The 27,509-nt window shown below is 36.1% G+C and overlaps 1 protein-coding gene across 5 annotated transcripts in view; it reads left to right on the top strand.

Moving 5' to 3' along the window:
• ZDHHC21 (zDHHC palmitoyltransferase 21) overlaps positions 1–27,509 on the top strand; it is a 40,212-nt gene that overhangs the window by 2,700 nt on the left and 10,003 nt on the right. For 3 of the 5 annotated variants that reach the window (XM_002193273.6, XM_030257982.4, XM_072921698.1), the window contains exons 2-7: positions 430–522; positions 3,760–3,958; positions 4,708–4,806; positions 7,509–7,620; positions 8,567–8,705; positions 17,745–17,861. In XM_002193273.6, coding sequence (XP_002193309.3) covers positions 3,805–3,958; positions 4,708–4,806; positions 7,509–7,620; positions 8,567–8,705; positions 17,745–17,861 — 621 coding nt within the window. In that variant the 5' untranslated portion in view covers positions 430–522; positions 3,760–3,804. Of the gene's footprint in view, positions 1–429; positions 523–3,759; positions 3,959–4,707; positions 4,807–7,508; positions 7,621–8,566; positions 8,706–17,744; positions 17,862–24,793; position 27,509 lie in introns of those variants that run through there. The other 2 variants (XM_072921699.1, XM_072921700.1) reach the window with 2 other exon arrangements.

Genomic DNA, 27,509 nt, shown 5'->3' with positions numbered 1-27,509 from the left:
TATATATTTATGAATGGTACATAGACCAAGAGAAGGAGGGGGAAAAAATCTCTTTGCCAAAGTAAGTCAATATATTGACATAATTTATTTGCTACTGCTGATGAAGTATAATGAAAAATATAAAACTTAGTTTAGCATTATAGGAAATGGGAAGCAAATATGTGTAACTGAAATACACTGGTAGTGGTGCAGTTTTGCATAGACCTTTCTCTGAACTCTTACATCCTATTAAATATATATTAAAATAGTGAAGCGGCCTAGAACTGAGATTTGAGGAATGCTAGTTAGAATTAATGTGTCAGTTTGGAGACAACTCTACTCATTAAGATGGGGTTTGAAAAGCAGAATAGAAAGTAACCTGTTATATGCTGCCTTTCAAACAAGTGATAATGGTTGTTTGTGTATCACGTTATTTTTTGTCTCTTTCAGAAGATGCAGAAGACAGATGAAAAATGACCCTGTCTTGAGAGTGAGGCCTGTATGTGCATAGTTCTTGGTTAATTCTGGATTTTGCTATCCAAGGTATGGTTTTGAGCATGGCTGATGTTTGTTTTGGTTTTCTAATTATAAAAGTGCATATGGTCATGCAGGCAAAAGTAAATTATTGAGGGATAAAGATTTGGAGCATATTTTCTTGATAGGCATTCTTACTGTTTTCTCCTGAATCCCTCTCAATGCTTATTGCTCACACATTATACATGTAGGTCACTCAGGAGCAAGTATTTCAGTAATTATATCTCTCTGTTTTGTTTGTTGAGCTGTTATTTCCCATTCTGAGGAAGTGCTATGAAGTCATGGGATCTCTGCCGCTCTGGTTAGGTGGAAAACAGATGGATTCCTCAGTGGTCAGCAGTGTTTCTAGCTACATTTGTGTTTTTTGGCCTCTATATTTCTATTAGTCTGTGTGATTTTCCCTTTGTAAATTCATGGTGATTACTCCCAGTCCCTTTCTTGTCCTTCATGTGTTTGAAAGTAGTTTCCAGGATTGTTTGCTTCACTTTCCCAGGAAGAAGGGTGAGACTAGTAGGCCTGTAGATGCCTGGCTCCTCCTTCTTGTCCTGGAAAACAGGATTTTCATTGATATTTGTTCACTTGAATCATCTGGAATGTCACCCATCAGCATAAAACTTCCAAATGCAGTTGAGAATGACTTCACGATGACAAACCCAGCTCTCTCAGCACTCAGGTTGGCACCTCAGCAGGTCACATGGAAATGTTAGGTCCAGTTCACTTAAAAATTTGTTAATCTGATCCTCCCTTGCTCAGAATAAGTCTTTTGTCCTCTACACTTTCCCACGCGTCTCAGGGACCTGCAATTCCAGGGGGCAGATCTTACCCATGAAAGAGCAAGATAAACAAGGTGCTTTGACTTTTTTATATGATTTTGATACTTTCAGCAGCAGGTTGATGTTTCCTCTCTAGCCTTCCTTATGCTGTTCCTGTACCTGTACAAATCTCTCCTGGAATTTCATATATCTCACCAGATTCAACTCTAGGATGATCTTGGTTTACCTGACTCTGTCCTAGTGCCCCTGAGTGGTGTTCCTGTGTCAATTGTATGCACACACTTGGTGCAGCCCCACTTCACCTTGGTTTGGTTGATTACAAGATCTGTTTTCCACATCACCCTGCATCCTTTGCTTGCAAACCGTGACCACCACTTCCTTGCTCATTCAGAGGTCACCACCTTCCTCTGTCATCATTCCTTGTTTAAGCATTCTCAAAGCTGATTAACCAGCCTCTTGGCAAAGATGCTTTTACCTCATGTAATTTCAGGTGGATCTTGTTCCCCTTCACCCTCAGTTTTTGAGCCTCATAGAAGGTTCTATGGATGCACAGCCACTTGCTCATTTGCAGGATCTGTCTGCTTCTCCTCAAGTTCTCCCCTTTCATCAGCAGCATAAATGGGACACCACTTGGCTACCAGACTTTGGCCAACACCCTGTTAACTGTGTAGTCGTGCTTGGTAAACTCCTGGTCTCCCCCAGCTGTAGCCATGGTGCCTGAATGGAAGAGCAGCTGAGGGTAATAGTCTAAGGGCCAGACTCCAGCCAGCCTCAGTAACACGATATCCAGGACCCAGGCCCCTGGCAAGCAGCATACTTTACCAGGTGACAGATTGAGCCAGCAGAGGTGTCTTTGTGGACCCACCATTGTTCCTTGCCCCAAGGATGTGTACTGCTGCAGGACTCGGGCACAGATGGCTCAGAGGCTTTCTTGGACAGAACTTCCTATCCATGTGTGCTGCCAGGGCTCAGAACCTGCTCTGTAGATCAGAGATGCAGGTAGAACAAGAACTGTCCTCTTGAAGCTGAAGCTCAGAGGCTTGACATGCCCGACTTGACAAGCTGAAGCTCTGTCTGCTTCTCCTCGTGTGGTGGGGGTTTCTGTAGCTGCATGAACTTGGTGGAGATCTGAATGATACTTGAATGGGAACACTGTTATGTTAGAAAATAGCAAACAAAGGTGATTAGAAATAAAACAAAAGTAGAAGTGTGGAAAAATGACACCTTGTTTGAGTCTGATTTTGATTAGACATCTAAAAGAGAAAGAAAAGAAGACAATGAAATTTTTGAATAGTATTTGTGAAAGTAAATTCTGAATGCACTTGAGGACAGTCAAATATGAAACAAGTAAGCAAAACCCTTGGAAACAGAGATGTTTGATAAACAATTTCAGTGCAACAAGTAGAAAGGAATTGAAAGAAATTATCAGAAATGGACAAGATTCCTGAAACCCAGAAATGAATGGGTAAGAGGGATTGGGATTTATGTGTGCGTTGCAATAATAAAATATGTGTATGAAAGTAGTCTGACAAAAAAAAAAAATAACAGTAGTAATCCTTTCCGTGGTAGTTGTGCGGAATAGTGGTTAGGACTTAGTGCTGTGTTGTTATGGTGATCGGTTTATGAAGCTCAGAAGTTCACATTAGTAGGACTGCGTGAGGTTTTTTCAGTCTGAAACTAACAGGAACCCAGCCCACTAAAGTGTAAGTATGGAAACCTTGATGTTTTAAATGTGATTAATAGAAAATGTTCTATTGTGTGATATTTTTAATAGTCTTTGTGAAAGACGTCAGGGTAATGGCTCCTTTCTCCGTTGGTTTGCTGTTAATGTCATGAAGGATGTTTTTTAAGCAAGGAAACCCTGAATTCTTAGTGAAGCTTTCGACTATTTTTGCATAAAAGCTTTTGGAAAACAACCATGAAATACAGGGGGAGACTGTAATAGGTGGGTGGGTTGAATCTTTGTGGAACATAAATAATTCCCTGTGAAGCTTTCAACTATTTTTGCATAAAAGCTTTTGGAAAACAACCATGAAATACAGGGGGAGACTGTAATAGGTGGGTGGGTTGAATCTTTGTGGAACATAAATAATTCCCTGTATTTCTTACTTGCTTTACAACCTTTTTACTTTGATGGAAGAGTTTTCTCTGTTGCTGCCACCTGGCCGACACTTGCTGCTTTATCTATTACTTAATAGTTTTCCCAAGTAGTGGTTTTACTTGCATCTTAGTGCTAAATGTTACTTTTTAGCCAGATATAACTAATTAATGAAATCATAAAATGTTTTGCTACCTGGTGTTTAAAAAATGTACGTGAAATGTTTTTAAATTTTTATGTAATTCCTTAAATCAAAAGCTAACAGGTTTTTTTGTTTCTTACTTGAATGTATAAATTTGAATGTATGAACCCTATAGGCTGCACTAGTTAATTTACTCTTTTTAAAAAAAATATTTTTATTATTTATCTCTTTAGGATTATCTTCCTGGGTCGTGACAATTCATTATCTGTTTGTGTTCAATGGGGCAACGAATTCACTTTGTGGTTGACCCTCAGGGTTGGTGCTGCTTGGGCCTAATTATCTTTGTCTGGCTGTACAATACAATCTTCATTCCAAAGGTCATCCTTTTTCCTCATTATGAAGAGGGAAATATTTCAGTTGTGGCAGTTTTGTGTAAGTAATTTTAACTTTTTTCTACTAATAAAATAATGTCTCTACTTAATATACATTAAAAAAATCCTGTCAGAAAATAAAAACTAGGGTGAAAGTAAAGACAAATAGTAAGATAAAAGGTAAGAGTAGTGGATGCGTCCTACGTTTTTGGGTTCTAAGAAGCTGCGGCACTTCATTTCACAGGTGTTACTGTATAACTTGTTTTTGTGGAAACTGGTGAAAAGCCTGAATGTAGCTTTCATGCCCTGTACTTACAACATGTTGACAGCATTTCAGGTTCACATCTGTGAGTGCCTGTCAGAATTTGGTGTGATAGTAGTGATGACTGGCAACAATCTAAATTTTGTTAGCTTTGTCGTATGTCCCTTTGTGGGTTAGTTTATACAAGTTTTGCTGATAGGTTTGCTGGGGAAAATCTTGAATTATGGCTGGAACAAACTTCAAGGTGAAGATGCACTATTGGGAATATCTTTCATATGGAGGTTTTGAGGTGTGGTATGTTGATGCTTATGTGATAAGATGGTAGAGGAACTTCTGAAAAACAGTACTATGGTCATAGTAGAACTGTTTACTACTTTTTTCACTCTATTTATTGGTGAGTACTTAATGTTGTGTACTTAATATCAAAAATATATCTGAAATGAGAAGGCTGAGTGTTTTCCTGCTTAGTTCTGCAGCAGCTGTATTTTTTGGTATGGTGTCCTTTGCACATATGAAAAAGTCTACCAAATGCTTATTTATTTTTTTAGGTTATTACTTCTGCTCAGTGTTTTGTATAGCTTCATTATTTAGAGCCTCAGTAGCAGATCCAGGAAAACTACCTGAAAATCCAAAGATACCAATTACAGGTACATTAACTTGTTTCTGTATAATTGACTGAAAGTTATTTTAATATCCTCAAAATAATTAGGAATAAATATAATGGAAACCATAAGCTGACCCTGCTGGATAAAGTTAGTATGTCACTATTTTAAAGTTGTAAATTTCTAGCACCACTTTTCCTTGTATAGTTTCAAAACTTCTTTTTCTTAAACTACCAGAAAGTTCAGTTATGTAGGACTTTCTGCTAGGAAATTGTTCCACAGGATGATTTTTATTTGCATTCTAGACTTTCAAACATAATGCATATGCTACTAACTTGATAATATTTAATTAAATATGTTTATAAGTGGCTAGTTATTTTAATTTATATCTTTTGTCTAAGTAAATTTATATGATGTTGAAAATGGTGGTGGAAGGTAGTCCTATGCTGGTTTTTACCTATGTATTTTCTGCTGTTTTCTTTTTCCAGAGTCTTATAATTTTATAGACTGTTAACAAAAAACCCCAAACTATGGTGCTAGTTACACTGCATTTCTATAAAGCAGCAACTTAATAGAGCAAGTCCTTTCTGTCCTTGCAAATTTATCTCACAATTCCTGTATGGTATCCAGTGCTCCAGAAGTTGGAGGAAATTTAAAGCCTTAATGATTCTCCACAGAGAAGAACAATATTTTTATGAACTGTTGGGAGCTATTTTCTAATGCATAGGGTTTTTACTTAGGAGTTTAGACTGGAGTAGGGCTGTTGAACAGCATGAGCTTTGTCATATTAACAGATAACACTTCATGAATGAAGAAAATGTATCCCATCCAGTGAGGGTGAATTCTTCAGTCTTGTCTTCAAATGTGGTGAATGCCCAGAATAAAATTTTGCTCTCTTTTCCTGATGTTACTGAAAGTCTAGGATGATGTGTTTGGAAACATGGTCTTTTTAGCCATAGTGCTGATGATATATATGATATGCATGAAGCTGACAGCTGATTGTAGAAAGAGGTGTACCTCCCTGGGATTCAGATGTGTCACCACTAATTGCAGAAGTTCTCATGCCAGTGTTCTTTCTGCTTCTGGCAACTGATCCTTTGATCCAGTAAAACATCAGGTATTTCAGACTTGCGTTCTGGAGTCAGAGTTTTTGCTGCAGGAGTAGCAACATGGATTTTGCAGTCTGAGCTGGATAGTGTAGACACGCTAGTTACAGACAGTTACATTTATATTGGAGTTTTCATTTGCCTTCAAAGTACCTGGAGCAGTGCAAATCCCCTTTGTACATAAATGTTTTCTTCTAATTTAAGGTATCTTTTTGCGTAGCTCTCCGAACTTTGCGTGCTCCATTCAGTCCATACTACAGTCATACTTACTTAAGTACTTCCAAAGGTGAAATATTTCGGCTAGGTCATGACTTTGATATTTTGATTTGGTGTGTATCAGGGGTATTGTACTTTTGGAGGTAGCATTTCAATTGTCTGGTATGCCCTAGGCTGACAGGAGGATAGATTTTTGCATAGTATGAATGGTGTTAAAAATGAGTTGGGGTGTTCCTGAACTCTGCTGGTAGCTACCCTATTAGTGAGTGACACCTTTGTGACACTGCATTTATGTGAACAGACTGTAAATCAGTTTCCATCTGTCATTAGTACTAGCTTAATGATCTCAGATATTTGGTTTCTTTACTTCCAGTGTCCAAATGTTATTTTGCAGCAAGCAAGACCAGATTAGAGCTGCCTGCAGGTGGCTCAGAAGTGCTAAATATATCTTTATTTTGTTTATATTAGGACAGTCTTTTACAGTATAAAAATTCAGAATGTCCTACTGTAAATATTTTTTTGTCCTTTTTTTTGCCTTCTATCCCTGAGATACGAGAAATTTTTATGCCTCAAAAAAGATTATTTAGGTAGAAAAAATTTGAACAGTCGAAGTATTTGTCAATTGTCCACCTGTTTTCCTTAAAGACAGAAAATATATGCTTTTGTGACTGGAATTATTTCTGTGTTAATCTTATAGTTTCCCTTGTGAAGATGAAATTTTTGAACATATAATTTGAATTTTCATTTTCAAAGAATTCCTCTAATTTGGTTGGTGCATTTTGAGATAAATAATTGCCAACCTACACAATAGTTCTATTGGTACTTTCAGCTACTCAGTATCTCTGGAGATCAGCTTTTAAAGAATCTCACATTAGTAATTTAAAATTAGTATATATTTGTACAAGCCTCTCCTCTATGTCTTTCTTTGGTTGTCTCATATGTAAAATTGCATGTGGTGATATGCATGTCATTAAAATGCTTTGAGATGGAAGCTGCTCCTGAAGTGTTCACTGTATATCATATTTTAGCTAGCAGTAGTAGTATTTCCTCAGGAGGTTCTGGAATAGCAGTGAGATTGTATCTTGATTCTGTCTAGCAGATAATTTTTTTCACAGTATAAATGTAAGGAAATAATTGAGTTGCAGTCTTCCTTGTCTGAGTCACAGCTTTTTTTCTGTAATAATTACTTTGTAGAAATTTATAGGAAGAGAGGGCATTTTGGAGACAGAAACTGGCATGGAGTAGCAGTAATATCTTCCAGTTTAATTAAGATCACAGTGGGAAAAAGCTTTTTATGTGGTGCTTATCCTTCTCAGATCATAGTAAGATTTGTTTTTTTAATTATAGTTACAAGCATATGGATTTATTATGAGTATGCATTACTGAGTTTAAGTTTCTCTAACGTGTCCTTACATTTTCACCTAGAACGAGAACATTGGGAGTTATGTAACAAATGCAATATGATGAGACCAAAGCGTTCACACCATTGCAGTCGCTGTGGACATTGCGTGAGGAGGATGGATCACCACTGTCCATGGTAAAACCAGGACATTTTCTTCTAATTATCTACTGTTGTTTTAGTGAATCATTCTGAAATTTGTGGTTTTGACTGCTGCTCATTCTTCTGTTTCTTTCCCAGTGGTGCTTAATCATTTAGGCGTTTAAAGCAAGGAAGTAATAAATTTGAGCTTTTCTGTATCTACCAGTAAAACTCAGAGTAAGTGAAAATAAACATTTCTGAAAGTAGTTCTGAGATATAATTTTTACAAGACAAACTGCGCAGGACAAAATTGATGTCAGGACTCCCTTATGTTGGTTTAACCATTTTTCAAACTACCTTTTTTTGTCAAGTTTTTCTACTTCAGAGAATAGTACTAGTATAGTGCTTCTGTCATGCTGGCTTAGGTTGGTACTATTGTCTATGCCAATGCTTGTATGAAATTGCATCCATGTGACTTTTGATTTTGTACCTAATACAGATAGAATCCTTGTATTTCCTTGACTCTTTTCATGTTGGAGTATGCAGGAGTTTCTGAATAGGGATGCCTGTATTGTCTTCTGTGCCTTTGGTTCATTTTTAAGTCATATTTCTTTGTTACTGGGGTAGCCTGTGATCACATTTATTTTAAAACATATGTTTGCATTTCCATTTTGTTTGTACTTCTGTAGTTCACAACCTGTGAAATTTATTGAGTAGCAGAAGATAAGACATAGTACTGTGAAATTTTGCAGACTTTCAAAAAACAATTTTATTACTAGAGTTTTACTTAAAGTTGCAGCAGTATCTTTGCTATATAAAAATACAGAGAAGTGTGTCTCCTGTTCTAAGCAATGATCTCAGTGGCACAACGTAGGCTTTAAGTTGTGGTGCAAGGGATTCAGTCATTTGCTTCTTAAGCAATCATAAAGTCTTCTATTCACAGTATCATTCCTTTAGTATTTTTATTTTGTTTTTTACAAATGCACATTTTGTTTCTCTGCAGGATTAATAATTGTGTTGGTGAAGACAATCACTGGCTCTTTTTACAGCTGTGTTTCTACACTCAGATCCTTAGTTCCTATACGCTGATACTTGACTTCTGCCATTACTACTACTTTTTGCCTCTGAAAAAAGAAAACTGGGTAAGAACCTGTTTTCTCTGTGAAGTGGACAAAGAATATTCCAATGTAATTTGTTTTGGCATCTAGTTATTGCACATTTTTGGTGGTTCAGGTTCACTCTCAATGAAGAGAGTTCAACTAGCTGTATGTTATTAAGCAAACTGATTTATGATAAGTAACAAAATATTTTTGTGAAAGGGCATTTGATTTCTTTGTGTTAAAAACACAATGCTAGTTCTCTTAGGAATCTAAGAAAGGAGGGAAGAACCAGTTAGTTTTCCTTGGATGTGATTATTAGTACTGGAAAGACTTAAGGTAACTACTTTAGATGTATTCAAATTTCCTTTTACATTTTCCAAAGTAGATTTATGCAGAATCTATATCTATCCTAATATCATGTTTTAAAAAGCTGATATTGCTTTTTTCAAGAAAAGAGAAAAACACATGGTCATTTTATAAGGGGAAAATATACATTGGTTTTGTAACAGTATTTTCTGTTGCTTTGAAAAGGTTATGTGGGTTAAGGGAGAATTAAGTTTGGTTTGTTTCATATGGACTATATATAAATAGTTACAGTATTTCCATGTCTTGTCATCAGTGAAAAGCAGTTTTATACACAGAGAAAGTGGACTTACCGACTGGACTAGAGTAAAAAATCAAGGACTGCCTTCCACTGTGAAACTTACATTGTAAAGCTGCTTTCTGGTGCTCATTTATGCCTATTACCTGTAGTATCCAGAATATTGAAGAAGATTGCTTGAAAGTTGTTCAGTGCTTGAAAGTGCCAGAACAGCAAAGTTGGAACTCTTTCTTTATAAGAAAACCATTATGCTCTCTTGCTTATGAAGAACCATAAGAATTTCTAGTTTAAATCTGAAATGAACTTTGTATTTCTCCTGGACTATAACAAATACAAGTACACTAAAGAGAAAAACCTAGAAAGCAAGTTTAAAACATTTTCAATATTAGGTAGCATTCCGAATGTCATAAGGGAATAAGATAATCTCAGATATTGCACTCTAAATTTTGTTGAGATTTTTTCACTGAGATGAAGAAGATACTGAGGTGCAGAAGATTTTTTAATTCTGTGTTGATGTGACACCCCAGCATGCTCTCTGCTGGTGATATCATACTCATCTTTCCAGGCTACCGGGACCTGACCCTTCATTTTGGTTAAGGCAAGTCCCATTTTCCATGTTTTTGAACAACTAAAGTTTGTAATGTGGTTTTGTCCTACATTATAGGAGAATTTCACTTTGTGAAAAATTCTACTTCTGGAAAAGGATGGGGCATAGTCTTCTGAGCTTCTTATTTGTTCCTGTGTCAGTCTGAAGTGGGTATGATGTTCCTATAAAAGTGTATGTGAAGATTATGTGGCAAAGGAGAGCTGAAAGTGTAGGAAGACTGTATTACTTGGATAATCCAAAACTGATAAAAGTGTACATAGATACCAAGCTTTTATTATGTAGAACATTCCAAAGTTGAGGATTTTTGTAACATGTTCTTGAAAATATTTGTGTTCTAAGGAATTGAATTATTTTTTTCCATCTACATCAATACTTCCATTTAAATCATTAAAGGGACTTTAAAATATATAACAGAAAATAATTTTCTGTCAGCTTGGAGCATCTTTCAAAAGGCACCGAAACAGACTTGTTAGCCTCTAATAGTATAATGCTGTGGTAGGATATTTCCTTTTTATTGTGAATATTCCCTGAATGTATTGCTTTATGTAATTAGACTGTATGAGGTAACAATCCAAAGTTCTGTCCGTTAGCGTTGCTTTTTAAAAGTAATATGAAAAGCAAGCAAATTATTTGCTTGAGGGTAGTTTGTGCAAGAGAGGGACGTGGAAATCATGTTTACGTCAGATATTTTTCAATACCTAAAGAGGTGATAATAAATAATCATTAATAATGATAATTCAGCAAAACAAGGATGAATATGTATAAAACTTGTTCTTGCCAGTAAAACTGGATTCATTTGAATTTTTTTGGAGAGAGAACTAATTTTAATAACTACTCCTTTAAGTTGGTATTAAGTTTTGACAGGTTAGAAGGCAGAATACATGTGCAACAATTGTTTTAACCCATTTTAATGTGTTGGCCTGAGGAGGGGATCAGGTTCCTGTATTTGGCTGCCTAAGCTTACAGAGAACTGTGGAAGAAATAGCTTACTTTTTAGTTTAGTTTTACCTGTGGTTTTTTTTGGCTATATCAATTTCCATATGTGAACACTTCAAATTAAACTCTCCCTTTTACAAAGTGGATTTGTGCTATAGTATACAGTATTCTGTGTCCCAGAAAGTAAAACATGTTTATACAATATAGCAAAACAGTAGAAAGAGGTTTGGGCTGTTCAGACCATTGTTAAGTACAGTGTAACACTGGATAGTATTTAGCTTTCTCAGTTTTTCAGCTGCAGAACAGGAGAGCACAGTGAAGCAGAGAAAACTAAAATAGTTGGCATGCCTTGTCAATATAACTGCCTGGAAGATGACACCAGAGTTCCATGAAGCTGATTTTTTGAAGTGTTGCTAAGGATATGATGCTGTATAGATTTGTGCCACAGAATATTTGTCAGAACTATGTCTTTTTGACACCAAATGAGCAGGACTGATGAAAAGATTGGCTTAGTATAGTAGTTAGGGTTTTAGGCAAGCATACTGCAAGATTCTTTTTATCTCCTATATATCAATTAAAGCTGAGGTGGCACAGCATTCCAGAGAGTGCTGTACCTCCAGCCTTTCACAAAAGCGCTGTTCTTTGTTGAAATTTTGGCTGTGACTGAGTGCATACATTTTCTGAATTGACAGGGGCTAGTGTTTAGAACAGATTCAAAGAACTGGATTATTTTTTTTCTAAACAGCCATCTGGAATAAGCTTATTCTTGCTCATTAAAATACTTGCGAATTTTTTTGGCAGTGTGCCTTCATCTAAATTTTTATTCTTCAGATATAAAGTAGTACAAAACACAGAAGCTGTAGAATTAAAATTGCTTTTGCTGCTATTGTGAAATAATAGTTTTATTAGAGTACTGATTAATGCATTATGCAAATTTGACCAGCATGTTAGTATCTCTTTCTGAATTAAAACTTGTGTTTTTATTTTTTAAGGGTCAAGAAAGAAAACCCCAAAAATTTTTAATTAACTGTTCTGAGTTAAGGGTGATAGCTCTAAAGGTGATGAACGAAGCTGTTTCTGTAGAGATGAAATCTTTCAGCTTCACCTCTTACTGCAGAAAGTTGCTAAATAGTAGTCTTGGTTATTGTAACTTATACACTGCCAGAAAGTTAGGGTATGGTTGTTAACTGTGTTTGTCCAGCAGGAGGAGTGCAATTACTGCTAGAAATAAACCAGATCATAATTACATTGATTATGTGGGATGATAGCACAAGGAAAATACATTGTTTGAATAGAATCAGCATATTAGTTCTTCTGCAAGCTTTGGTGATTTTCAGAGGTTAACACAGGAATATTGTTAATTTTACATCTTTATGAAAAAATGTCAGGATGCCTGTATCCTTTAGGAATGAGTCAATCTTGTGAATAGTGAGATGAGAAGAATAAATACTAGATTTATCACCACATAGTTCTCTCTGTGGCTGTGCTGGCACAGATCCTGGATACAGCTGGTCAAATTGCAAAAGTAAATGCTTTGGCAGTATATTTTACCTTATTTATAGAAGGCTTTAATCTTTTAAGCAGAAGGAATTCTGCTGATATATTCTGTTTGCTAGAAATGTTGCTGCAGTAATTGTCAGCCAAACCTCCTGACATACAAAACTTAGGACCCTTTGTTATTTTGTTCCTATTTCTGCAATTAGAAATCATTGCTATTGACTTTGGAAAAGGATTTTTTGCAGTAATATTATGCACTGACTAATATTAATGAAAACCTGGAAATATGTATTATCCAACATTTACATTTATACTGTAAAGAGAGTCTAAAAGGAAACTTTTTCTCTGAGAAGCACAAAATTATGTACAGGATGGGAGAGTTTTTTAAAAAATGGAAACATCAAAATTTTCCTTCTCAGTGTTCTGCAAAACCAACCCAACCTTGCTTTCTTAGAGTATAGTTATAAGGACAGTACATTAATATTAAGTCCTTCCTATTTCTTCCTACAAAATCTGCCATCTGTATTTTTTAGTTTGCTTTCTGGAAAGCCTCTCTTTATTTTTGTATTATACACTGTTTTTGCAATAGCCAAGTTGATAGATTGACTTCATCAGCTGGCTGGGGCAGACATCCCAGGAATTTACAACTGAACACAGACAAGGACGTTATCATGTGTTACACAAAATAGTGTTCCCCAAGAAAGGAAGAGGTTTTCTTGTATACTAATCTCTATATTAATCTTGTATGTTAATCTCACATCTCTATTATGTGTGTCATATTTCAGTAAAGGATAAAGATTAAATAAGTTAATCTTGGTTAAAAATTGTTAGTTATTGAGAAGTTTTGATTGATTATAGTTTTGATTGATTTTCTCAGCTGAAAAAAAGTTCTTGTCAGCTTTGAAAAGGAATAATAAAACCAAATTGCATTGAGCTTTTATGCAAAGCTGCAGCAGCCTAAATATATTATTATTATCATTATCATTATTTCAATTTTTATTACTATTACTATGTTTTTAAAAAGGTCTTTTCTTCTGTTTTCATGACGTTAAACATTTCTATTCCCATGTAGAATTGTGTAATTCATTCTATTATTGAAGTCTGTTCGCCAAAAACCTCAATTATTGCATATACTTTGGTTTTCTATAGAAAAATGTTATTCTGTCTGTACAGATTTGAGGGTCCAGTATTGATTTCCATTTCAGAATTGCTTAGGAATTCATTTGCTAGGGATGTGGAAAAAGAGAGAGGGCATATGGGAGGAATATAGGAGTATGGACAGGGAATGCAGGGATGCAACAAGGAAAGGCAAGGCCCATTGGAATTAAGTCTATAGAGGGATATCAAGGACCACAAGAAAGACATCTACAAGTATATCAGCAGCAAAAGAAAGATTAGAAAGATCCCCACCAGTGTGGGGATACTGCTGAATTTAGATGGGTAACCTGGTGACAGAAGACACAGAGAGGGCAGAGTGAATTACTGCTTTGCCTCAGATTTCACTGCTGAGGCTGTCCTTCAGTAATCCTAGACCCTGGAGGCAAGAGAGGAAGACTGGTGAAAAGAAGACTTGCCCTTGGCCATTGAGGGTTTGGTTAGAGGTCAGCTAGGCAGACAAAACCAGAAATCCATGGGCCCTGGTGGGATGCACACACAGGTGCTGAGGGAGCTGGCAGATGTTGTTGCTAAACCCACTGTACATCTTCTTTGAAAAATGATGGAAGAGAGGTGCCTGATGACTGGAGGAAAGCCAGTGGCACTCCCATCTTCAAAACTGCCAGCAAAGAGGATCTGGGAAGCTACTGGCCAGTCAGCCCCACCTCCATCCCTGGAAAGGTATTGGCACAGATCACTCTGGAGGCTGTGACAAAGCACGTAAAAGAAGAGAAGGTCATCAGGAGTAGTCAGGGTGGACTCACCAAAGGCAAATAATGTTTGACCAATCTGATGGCCTTCTGTGATGGTGTGGCCGGATGGGTTGTTGAGGTGAGAGCAGTGGATGTTTTCTACCTGAGCTTCAGCAAGACTTTTGACACGGTCTCCCATAAAATCCTCATAGATAAGCTCAAGAAATGTGGATTAGAGGAATGGACAGTGAAATGGACCAAGAACTGGCTGAAGGCAGAGCTCAGAGGGTCATGATCAGTGCAGCAGAGTCCAGCAGGAGGCCTGCAGTCAGTGGTATTCCCAAGGGATCAATATTAGGACCAGTCTTACTGAACTTACTTGTCAGTGACCTGGAGGAAGGGATCAAATGCACCCTCAGGAGGTTTGCTGGTGACACCAAACTGGGGGCAGTGGCTGATCCACCTGAAAGCTCTGCTGCCATTCAGTGGGACCTTGATCAGCTGGAGGGTTGGGCAGAGAGAAACTGGATGAGGCTCAACAAGGGGAAGTGCCAGGTCTTGCACCTGGGCAGGAACAGCCCCAAGTGGCAGCACAGGCTGGGGCTGACCTCCTACAGAGCAGCTCTGTGGAAAAGGACCTGGGACTCCTGGTGGATCACAAGCTGTCCATAAGCCATCAGTGCCCCCGTGGCCAGGAGGGCCAATGTCATCCTGGGGTGCACTGGGAAGAGTGTGGCCAGCAGGTTGAGGGAGATGATCCTCCCCCTCTACTGAGTCTTGGTGAGGCCAGAGCTGGAGTGCTGTGTCCAGTTCTGGGCTCCTCAGAGACAAGGAGCTACTGGAGAGGGTCCAGTGGAGAGCCACAAGGATGGTCAGGGGTCTGGAGCTTCTCTCTCATGAGGAGAGACTCTGGGAGCTGGGACTGTTTGGTCTGGAGAAGACTGAGGGGGGATCTCATCAATACGTAGGAAATATCTCAAAGATGGGTGTCAGGAGGATGGTGCCAGTCTCCTTTCAGTGGTGCCCGGCAACTGGTTTTAGTACAGTGACCATAAACTAAAGCACAAGACATTCTACCTCAACATGAGGCAGAACTTCTTTATACTGAGCGTGGCAGAGCATTGAAACAGCTGCCTGTGGAGGCTGTGGGGTTATCCTCTCTGACTCCAGTAACAATGTCTGGAAATCCACCTGGATGCATTCTTGTGTCACCTGCTCTAGGTGACCCTGCTTTGGCAAGGGGCTTGGACTAGGTGATCTCCACAAGTCCTTTTCAACCCTAATGATTCTATGATTCGATGAATTGGGTTTGTTCATCCTGAAAAGAGAAGGTTTCCGTTATCTGAGGGGATCCCACAAGAAAGATAATGTGCTTCTATTTACAGAAGCATGTAGTGGCAGGACAAGCGGGGATGGCCTCAAACTGACAGAGTAGGTTTAGATAACATATTAAGAAGATTTTCTTTACTCAGAGGCTCAGGAGGCACTGGAAGAAATTGCCTAGAGAATTTTCGGATGCCCTGTCCCTGGAAGTGTTTAAGGCCAAATGTGATGGAGGTTTGAGCAACCTGCTGCAGTGAAAAGTGTCCCTTCCACAGCAGGGAAGTTGGGACTAGGGTGTCCTTAAGGTCCTTTCCAATGCAGACCATTCTGTGATTCTATGATTCTATGTTCTTTATTGTTAAATGGTCTATCTAGTTTATCTCTCTGTAATGGTATTTTTAAAGGTAACTCTAGTTTAACATGGTTTAAAAGACTCAGTAGAAAATGCAACTTCTCTTGTGTATGCTAGGGTTTTCTTTTGTTGTGTGTTTGGTGATGTATTTTTTTCAGGCTGAAAATGGTGTTCCAGAGAAGGAACTCTTGTAAATGAAAGTTGCAGGAGGTGCTAATGAGGGAGTGTCATGCTAGATTCAGAATTTAACTTTGCTGTTGGCACTCTTATATTTTATTGTTTTCTGTGAAGTTGAGCTTGAATACATCATAGCATTTCAAATATAATAAAGCATAACGATGATATGAAGAAGTATTTTAAAATTAGTAGAAGGTGTGTCTTACCATGCTTTTCTTTAAAGCTTTTATTAGCTAATGGAAAGGGGAATAAAGGATAGTATGGCTGCTTTTATTTTGAGTTGATTTATCTTTGAATTAACTCATTAATGAGTAAGAAGCATTAAAAGAAATGGAAATTAATCTATTTTCTACAGTGGCAAGAAAGGCCAGTGTAAACAAGTGAGGGGAGAGGGGATGCATTGTTACAATAGTTCAGAAAAGACTGTTGGGGATTGTTTTTTGGTTTGGCTGCTTAACTACTGATTTCTAGTTGTTCACTAAATACTAAATACTTCACAGCTTTAGTAGGTAGTTTAAACTTTTTTCCTGGGTTTATATTTTGAACCTTCATGGAAATTATTTAAATGAAAAATTAGACTTTTTTTTTTTTTTTTCTGCTTAACATAATTTGTGTTAACTATTCTCTGTTTAATTAAAACCCAATATTCTGCTCCCTCAAGTTCTAGTGGTTGCACATAAACAGTGTTGGGGGGGGAGGGGGGTGGGGGCTTATTGTTGTTTTTTGTTGTTGTTTTGTTGATTGGTTGGGGGATTTTTTTTTTTTTTAATTCAATTCTCTTATATATTCTGGTTGTAATATAAAGTTTACTTGGAAGGTTTTAATACTTTCCTGCCATGGTCTAACTTTAGTAAGTGGAAAAACAGATGTGTATATTCAAATGAAAGCCTTGAGAACATAATTGTAACTTAAAAATAAGAGAATGGGGTCTGAACTCACAGTGCACTTAATGTAACTACCACCTTATATTTATCTGTGATAAAAATAAGGTGCTCTATCCTTTTAAGACATTACATAACATTCTGTAATCCTTGTCTTATTTTCTGGTGGTTGAGAACAGACTTTCCAGTGCAGATATCAAATACATCCATATTTTTGTGTGCCCTGAAGCATCTGTACTGTTCACCCTTATCCAAAGTGGCAGTAATCTGCTCAAGGCCAAAATTTAAAAGTTGGAGATACGTTTCTATTGGATAATAGACAGCACTACAGTAAGAACAATTCAGTATAGGTACTTCGACTTTGTAGGTACAATTTTCAAGTGTTGATCTTGCAATGTTTATTTTCTTTCAGAAGAGGTGATGTAAAAATGAAATGTGCTGTGCCTGGTGGCTGAGGTATAATAAATCAGACCATTTAATGGAATAGTTTTCCTGTATTATATAGCTTGTGTGTAATAGTCTGGCAATAATAGTAATAGTTTGAGATGGAAGATTTAGAAATAATCCATTTGAGCTTGATCTATTCCCAAAACCTCAACTACTTGAAGGAGTTTTTTTAACAGTCTGGCAATATAAACCCCCAACTGTTAACATGTATAAATAAAATATTATTAGTTTCTGCTATTAACACATAAATAAATATACCAGCGATGTGCAATGTAGCTCAGAATTCAATATTTGCCTTCAGCTTTAAGGCTTTGAGAGCACCTCTTACATCTCTTTCTGCTATTTTCAGTTGGTTCAAAGACTTTAATTAATTTGTAACTGCTAAAGTCTCTCTTCTTTCTATCTTGTTCTAGGATGTGTTTGTATTTAGACATGAACTTGCTCTCCTAAGAATATCTGCCTTCATGGGTCTAATAATATTAGGTGGAATAAGTCGACTCTTTTACACTCAGCTAGTGGGTATTTTCACTGTAAGTATCTAATTTTAGAAGTATATATTACTTTTATTTTCAGTACAATTAGTCAAAGCAGAAAAGCGGATTGCATTTAAGGGAAGACTATGAGGCACTTGTTTGATACATGGTCTGTCAAGCCTTTGGACACTAGTGAAATCCAAGAAGCTTTCTAACAAACTAGTGTCTAATAATTACACTTTCAAGAAAGTTTCGTGATTTGTATTAGTAAAATAGACTCATGCCATATCCTGGCATTACACAGTGTACAAGATATGAAGCTGATTCTTGTTTTTATTTTAAACACTTGTGAAGCCTTGTCAAAATTCACGTGACAGTGAGGCTAACTGATAAATCAAATTTTGAGAACACAGCATCTTTGTTAAGTATTTTGATAAATATGCTTATGTTCATGTCTTTATTTGCTAAACTGTGGAATATAATTGTGCTGTTTACAGTCCAGATGGGTATTCTGCATTTAGATGTACAGAAAAAAATATCGTCTGCATGGAAAAAAAATTCAGTTAAATTAATTTGGTAATGTAATAAATACTTACAAGAAACAACCTTTTTTTGGTGTAACATCCTGTTCTGTACATTAGAAGTTAATAGCTGCCAGCAAATTTGTGAAGTTATCTTGAGAATCCATAAAAATGTAATATTGTTCAACATGACAGAGAGAGTGCATTAGTTTGCTGTGTACATGTTGAAAGAGTCTGTGATGTAGCCTGCTGAACCTTTTTTAAAGACAATAATGTACAAGATGGCAGCATCTTTTTGATGCTACAATGTCGGAGATCTGCCTGAGATTTTACTTCGGAATTATGAAGATTTGCACAGTATTAACTTTTGTAAGTACATAATGGAAAACCTAACTGTATCGTGTAATTCTTTTGTATGTAATAAAGGAAAAAAAAATTACAGTGTAGTTTTAAATTATGTTAGATAAAGCAATAATACTGCTTTTTGGTTTTACCTTTACATATTTACTGCCTTTTGCTTTTCCTGTCATGGTAGTTATACTATCTATTATTATTACCATCATTACTGGCTATTATTACTACCATTCTCCAGCTACTATACTATATTATGTTCCACATGTACTCTTAACCTGCAGGTCAGCAGATTTACCTTTGTGCACCTTTACTGTGTGGCTGATTTCTGTTCCAGGGTCTTGCTGACATGTTTTCTCTTCTCTGTTTAAATGTTGCCTTCATGTCTGCATCATCTAGAGCTGGGATGTTTTTCTGTACCACCACTATGGTGGCTATCTGGCTGATGTGGTGAATTCTGCTCACCTGTAAAAGGTGAGACAGAGACAGAAACTTAGTGAGCCTAATTGTTCAGATAATGAAATATGAATGTTGTTTTAGTTATCATATATACTATGAGTGATTTATTTTAAAAATATGGATATTGATCTAGTACTGATATCCAGCTGTGACGGACGAAAACTCTCTAACAATTAAAAGTTAGAAAGGGTATGTTTATTCGATGCTGGGCAGCGTGTGGGATAGCTCCCAAATACACACTGCACCTTCCAGGTGATTACAGAGTCTTTTTATCCATACAAGTATTGAATACACAAAATACAAATACATATTCATAATTTTGGTACATCCCATTCCCCGCTTCGTATGCTAATCACTCCAAAAAGCTATTAAGCATGCGTAGTTTGTCCCTTGAAATGGGTCGGTGTCCCTTTCATGGGGAGGGGTCCCAAAGTGAGGAAGTAAATGAAGTCTTCTTCGTTCTGACCTTTCTACCTTTTCAATGCAAATATGACAAATGAACTCTTGGTAGAACTCCCATTCCTTGTCTTCAATTGGTTTCAGAACAGAGGAGGCCCACAATTGTCTTATGTTCCTAAAAGCTGTTTGTCAGTTTCTATGTTCTTCATTATAAACCCAGCTAACTAAACATTGTACTGACAAGCAATTAATTATTAGTTAACTACTAACTCCTAACTTCATCAAGGCTAAAATAATTTATTATTATTATTTTAATTAACTCTAGTAAGGCTTATTTCTAACTAAAATCTTGGCTCCTCTAAAATCTCTAAATTCCTTAAAGTTTGCGTTTCATGCGAAGGATATATCTATGAGAAGGATCAGAAAACCCATCTGATCAGTACTACACTAAAGCACAGAAGGGATAATGAAGAAAACAAGGAAAGCAGACCCTAAGTATGATTTTGGTCTGTATGCTGCCAGAAGCTGGACTAAATTTTAGTAGTGACCATCAGCATCCATTCAGGTACTATTACTGGATGTGAAATAAGACCTCTCAGACTGAACCTGTTTCTGTCAGATATACCTGAAACCTGGGCTGTTTCTGTTCTGACACAGGATACCAATTGCACTGCCACTGTAACAGGCACAAATGCCCAGTTGTAAGTTTGCTGTCCTGAGCCTTAACACTTTCAGGCTGCTGCCACCACTGCACTCTATTTATAAAGTGCTGCCAAGTCTTTTTGTCTCTGTCAGTTGTATAGTATATTGTGAAGCACATCCTATTCACTTACTGAGTTGGCAGCTACACTGGAACAGGTGTGGGGTAATAACATTTTTTACTCCAGTTTTTCTGCTGAAATCATAATCGCTGAGCTGCAGCATGCCTGGGCACTCTTCTGTTGTCTTTGCCAAGCTTTGTGAAGCAAACGTACTACAGTAATTGTGGATGTGGATGGTCTATGAGAGGTAGATGCTAAAAACTACAGATATTTATTAGGGCCTCTCACTGCGCCCTACGTATCCCCCAAAAGTAGAGGGACTACTGTTATATGGACAAGCCTTTAGGCTTGATGGGATTGCTGGGGAAGTAGAAAGCCATTACAGGTCTATCTCCAATCATTAATTAATTCACATCATGTGGATGGTGTTGCATTGACTCACTGAAGAATGTAGGTCATGTAGTCCATCTCCCACTCAGAGCATTTCATAGCAGCAGCACAATTGTCTTCCCCCTTTTCATTCCTTTTTTTGTAAATACAGAATTAGGAAGAGTAAATAATACAGTCATTTTGAGGAAATATGCTTGGCAACAATCAGTTAGACTTCAAACAAACAAAGCAAGTCTGTTTGTTGCAGTTGTGCTTGGTCTATAAGTGGTGTCAGAAATTTTTTCGGTGCAAATGGTTTTTGCTTGCCAGCACTGTAGTGTTGAGTCTTGCTTCCTACAAAGCACTGAAGCTTTGCCTAGCAACTGGAAAGGACAGAGGAGAGGGCAGCAGGTGAGTTAGTATTTTCTCTGCAGGCTCCCAGAATACATGCCTGTAGTGGTAAAGCAACAAAACTGGTATACCCACCCAGAAGCTGAGCGCATTGAGTATGCAAGGCATTCAAGCCCTGTAGAAGCATTGAACCATGAACACAGACGTTTCTGCTATGTTCTGTGCTGGAGTTACTGTTCAGCATTTAGCCTTCCTGTGTAAATTAAGCAAATGGTGTCTGAAATGAGCTCTATATTAAATACAGAATTAGTGATGAAATTAACTTAGTATAAAGTATAGATCAAAATTTGATAGCAGAACGCAATCATTAAAGTGTGATAGTGCAGAAAATGACTATGAAACAAACTAAGATGCTTGGAAGTATGGATATACAGTTAAAGCATTCATGTAATATGAATTGCTCCATATCTGTTCTTGGAAGTATTAATTTCAATGATTGCTGAACCTGCCTAGATATGTGTGCAAGAGACAAGAGCATGGACCTTTTGAAAGAGGCAAACTCATGCTTGCATGGGAAAACAGGTAATACACGTTCTTGTAGTTCACGCTCTTGTGCCTCTTTTTGCAGTTTAACACCTACCAAGATTAATTCCACAGCTCCTGGGAAAAAAAGCTGGTTTTAAATAGTAGAGACAATAAGTGTTGCAGCTCTGTGATCTAAAGTTTGCTGAATGAGTCCAGCAGGTTAACATTCATTGGTGTTTAACATTGCAACTTCTGCAAAAACTTTTGGAAAGAAAGATAAATCTAAGATTAATCAAACTTTAACCCTTTTGTAACAAGACATGCTGATTCTCCATTACATAATCATTACATAATTTTCCAGAAATGAAGCCAATAGTTTGTGTTGCATCTTAGAATATAAAGCTAGGGCCCATTTTTTCAAGGAATATTGGATATGCTTATTAAAAAAATCCAGATTCTTGATTTATATTTACATAGGTTTATCCTTTTTTTAAAGCACGAAGATAGATAAAGTTTAATGTATAATAAATTTGCATGTGATCTTTGTGTACATTTTTAGAAGCAGAGTTACACTCCACTAGAATCTAACACTAAGTGCTAGATTGACAAACCATAAAAATGAGCTGAAGTTTTTCAAAGGTTTTCAGAGGATTGGCATTTTCTCCTCTTTGATATATATTTTCAGAAGTCATAAAATATCTGGCTGAATGCATAAATATCCTCAATCATGTTTTTCTGGAACAGGGCAGTAGCTAAAAACAGAAAAGCAAAGCAGCACAGTATGAAGTGCAGGTGAAGTATTCTGCCATGTGTGCTGGCACTTTGCAAAATCCAGGTTTGTTGCACAGTTGACTGATCTCTGCCTGTCATTGTGTAACTCATTTGGTATAACAGTAGATCAATTTTTAAAAAGGTATTTAAGAAAAATATGCATATATTCTCCATATGTGTGTGTTCTGCTGTTATCCTGCTTCATGTGTGTTCAGTAAATGGAAAAAATGTGCTCTCTGGTAAAAATGAAAACTTTGTGAGCTGTGTACTAAAATTTGTCTCTTACAGGGAGAATGTTCTTGAGACTCTAGTGCTTGATAAGGTGATTAATAGTCTAAGTACCTACCACACAGTAATTTCTCCGAGTACGTTTGCCACCACTGTGATTGCGGTATCACTGTTATGGTATCATTAGCACAAGGCTATTCATAACTCATTTGGAGGTCCAGGAAGCCAAAGAGCAAAGGAGGTGACTTCCTACAATGAGAGGAGAACAGCTGGTTGGCAAAAACTGTCCTTAGAGGAACTTCTGACATGAATTGTTCTGATGAAGAGGGGAGCAGCTGAGGTGGCCTCTGTATACAGGATTAGTGCTTTCTCCCTAGAAACTAGCATATGTGAAACACACTTCTATCAGAAGGGGCACATGGCTAATTTCTTCCTCCTTCCCCAGTTGCTTTCCCTGACCTTTATTTGCCTCTGATTTTGTTATCATCCTGAATTTGGATACTTCTTCTAGCATGTATTTTACATTACTCTCGGGGAAGTTTTATTTGGATACTATGAAAATAGAAATATCTAGGTTCTCTCTAATTCATAAGCCTCTGAAATAGAGAGAAATTTAAAATCCTAATTTAGGAACTCTAGGACTCTTAAGAAGATACTCCTCATAAAATCTTATCAACAATTAGTATTATTACTTAAAATATTCAAGTTTTTAGAGAACTGGATGGAAAAAATTGGTTTCACCCATTAATTAAAGCACAGGTTTTAATTTCCAAAATGGTTATGCAATTATGTTGAAGGCCAGCCTGTTACTTCCTTTACCAATCCTCTATTCCTTGTCATTTTTTGTAGAGTAATTTAGAATTTTATATTCCTTAACTGGAGCCTGTGTTCTTTTTAAATTACATTGTTTGAAAAGTAGAAGCAAACTTTTAAGTAAAACAAAAACATACCAGAAAGAATTTCAGGAGTTGCACCTTAAAAGGGTCCAACTCTTTTACTCTCTCACTGAAAGTAACAATTTTAAAGATTATTGTTACTCTTTACTTCAGACCTCCTCTAGCTGCTTGTACTCCACAAGTAGTCTTTCCTCCTAATCACTACAGGATAAGATAGCTCCCGTATAGACAGTTAAAATCCATGAAGGTAGAGATGTAGGTTTTTAGTGGGGCTTTGTTGTATGTCATAGAAGTATAATTTATAGGTAAATTATCACTTTGTCCATCTCAGATAGTTTTAAAATCTTCTGTGAAAAAAAAAATACAGACAATCTGTATTGTGCAACAGTTGCTTGCGTGTATTCACGACATTGTGTTGAAGTGACAAAACCAAAGTTTATCTAGAAAAGAGTGCTTTGCACTTAAGCTAGAAGAAAGTATTGAGAAGGATGTATCTGTGTTACTATTTTTTATTTCCATTTGCTTTTTTTTCATGTCATTATATGAAAGAATAACATTTACTGGGAAGCTAAATCAAACAGTACACAGAAACTTAATCGCTTTCTCAAAACATATTTTCTTGACATGTGTTTTTCAATATTTTTCCTCTCATTTTTATATGTAATAGATATTTAAAAACCCAAACCCTCCAAAAAAAAAAAAAAAAAAAACAAACCCCAAAAACCCCCAAAACCCATAACTTGCCTATTTATTGATTTATTTGTAGGAAAAGGAAAAAATTCACCAAGAGAAAAAAGTTTGTTTTATCAGCCCCAGATTGTTTCTGATGTATGGTTGTTGAAGGCACAGAGCTCTTTTAAAAAGAGAACTTTGATTCAGTCTTTTTAAAAAAGGTGGAATGGCCAGGATACTCATGTGTATATTAGTAGAAGATTAGCCCTGGCTTTTGCATTTTTTTCACTCATATTCCATTTTAGTTTTAAGAAATTATTTCTCTGTCTTTCACATTATGACTTAAATGATAATAAACCAGTTTTTCTGTTTATAGTGCATGATTATTCTATTGGTTATGTTTGATCTACAAGGCATTACTATAGAACATGTAAAAAATGCCATGGCATACTGTTTTTTAAACAATGTATTTTCTGATTATTTTGATATTTGCTCATATGTAATGAGTTTTTAACTTGCACCAGACACTGCTAAGAAGTATTCAGTTTGTTGACTGCTTTTTAAAAGCTGGTACCTTTTGCATATATGAGATTTTCTTCCTCTCAAGATCTGTGGTATTCTTTATTTTCTTGGCTGCCACCTGTCTGAAGCAATCAGCCACTTCTTTCTCTTTCTCTGTACAAAAGGAAAATCCGGTCTTCCCATGGATGGTGGAAGGTAACAGGATAATCAGTTCAACAGTGATCCTCTGATGTCATTGTGGGAGCCGTGTAAAAGCGGATTATCTGTGACCCAGATAAAATAATTAGAAATTACTTGGACACTTACAAATAACTGATCTACTAATCTCATTTCCAAAGTTAAAAAAGGCCTGTCTCTCAACGTAACACTACCAGATGTTTCAGTTAAACAGCATCCTTTGCAGAGACTAATCTGAACCCTAATTTTAAAGGATTACCTTTGATTGTTTTTATCTCAAACACTAAACAGTGTTTTCATTTTTCCATATGTTGTAACAAACTATTTCTATGGAAGAAAAGAAATTTTCTTCATTCTTCCGTTATGGTCCATTAAATATGATTTAATGTGATTTATGCTAGTATTGCAGAGGAAAACTTTTCATTGAAATGATTTAGTAATTAACTTGTTTCTCTGGGGCAGAACTATTTAATGGATAGGCTTTTATAAATTTAATAGATACCATGTGGCCTTTGTGCAAGGTAGTGGATGTATTATAATAAACTAAGTGGACATTGACTTTATTAATTTAATTAATGCTACCAGGGTTTCCTGTTAATTAACTGTTTGAATGGTGTACAGTGATATGCCAGCATCCTCTAGCATCAGTACTTTCTGGATGTGGAAAAGAGAAATTTCCCTTTATTTTCTGTAGGAAGGGTAGAAGGGAAAATAGTATTCAACAGCCTGCCTGGTGCACAGTATGGTATCTACTACATACATTTTTCCCCTTAGAAGCTTTTAAATATGCTGATACTTGCTTTTTTTTGTTGCTGTGTTTCTTCTTTTCACCTTAAATTAGCAAGTGTATTTCACTGGGTAATTTTCCAATCTTTTTACCAAGATTGTGTTTCAAAATAATGAAAATGTAGCTGCAGTTATTCTGTTAGTAAAATCAAGAGCTTTTTAATTCTCTGTGTATTTTATAGTATTGATCCATTGCTTATTAAATATGCAGAGTGTCGAGTGATCTAGTTCTGCTTAAATGCTTTTTGTCTTTATTAATAAGTATCTTGTAATTAAAAATATTTGCAATCATATCTTTAATCAGATAATCTATTAAATACTATTTTGATTAGTGAATACTAAGGGCTTTCCTGTTTTTTCAAACATGGCAGAAGTGTAATCAAGGAACTATTAATCCTCATAATTAAGTTTAGCATATTAAAAATTAGGATTGGTGGGGGAAATTGGGATTTCCAGGCAATTGTATTCTTTATGTGGCTACAGTATAGAGAAAGATATAAAATAATTACAGAGGGAAAGCAACGTGTATATAAACTATAACCCTGAAAGAGTAACTGCAAATTACTAACAGAAAATAAACTAATGTCAACATTATCTGTCTTCCTCTTCCTCGTTATTCTTATCCCTTCTCCTTTCCCTGTCTTTACCTTTAATCCACCTATAGCTAGATCTCCTATTAGAAGACTGTGTGAAGTTCTATAAATTGAATTGTCAGGAATTAGTAATGTCCTGGTTTTTGAGTATGAGTTTGTGTAACTATGTAATTTTTTTTGTATCTTTACCTTATTTCTCTCAAATAGGTTTGTACTTTGTTTAGCATTTTTAATGAATGTATTCTGACATTTTTAAATACATATTTATCATAGAAAAACCCACCCTCTTTTATGAGCTATTTTAAATGTAGGAATAAATAGAAGTGTAAGACGTTCTAGGTAGCAAAAGATCACTGCATGGTCTTATGTAAATATAAATATTTTTATTGAAATTAATAATTTACCATATTTTGAGGAAGATGTTAGAAAGTTAGAAAATGTAGTCAGATTTTATATTGTGCTAGAAGTATAAAATATCATCACGTATCATGTCAAAATTATTCCTGGTTCATCACTCAAAGAGAAAGTCCTTTAACTAATATATTTTCCTAATAGTTAAGGTAGCACCTTTAACCACTTGAAGATAAGTAACTATGAAAATGATATTTGAGTGTTCCAGAGGCTGAATACATTTTGTTTACATGTTGCTTGTCAGATATAGACATCAGACTATTAAAATGACTTCTGTGTGAAGATCAACAGCTATTTCTTAAATATTTTCCCTTATATTTTTGAGGTATTTATAAGGATCAGTAAATATAATATGTTTTGTCATGTCTCTTGTTATGCAGCTATCTGCACCAAACATGCCATGGATTGGAAATAGCCTGAAGTTAAGAGATCTGCTTGTAGTGCCTCCATTTTTAGATGTTTTTTTTACATTGAGTCATTATCTAATAGCCAAGAAATAAATTGGAAATCTATTTAACTAAATTAATCAGAACATAGATGAGTGCAGAACTATTCCCTAGAAGTAACAGAGTATAGCTTTATTTTTCATTTAGCACATGAGTCTGATATGGGGGGTTTAACCTTTAAATAGAAATAATAGTTTTCAGGCTGAACGTAATTGTAGTTGACAAAATTAACCATCTTATACAAAAATCTAGATTAAAGAAAGAATGCTAAGAAGTGACCAGAAGTAAACCCAATATGTATTTAATGACAAAAGAAAAGAAAATTTCTCAAATATGATTTATTCTTTCTATGTTTAGTATTTTATATTCTTGAGCTGCTCACCTGTCACTTGCATGCACACCATGAAAGAATGTTAGAAGACAAACCCCTCCCCCCCCCTTATATAAAGTATGTGTTGTCTTCAACT

Source organism: Taeniopygia guttata, chromosome Z, assembly GCF_048771995.1.
Source record: "Taeniopygia guttata chromosome Z, bTaeGut7.mat, whole genome shotgun sequence".
Lineage (NCBI taxonomy): Eukaryota > Metazoa > Chordata > Aves > Passeriformes > Estrildidae > Taeniopygia > Taeniopygia guttata.
This window is presented reverse-complemented; position numbering and strand designations above follow the sequence as displayed.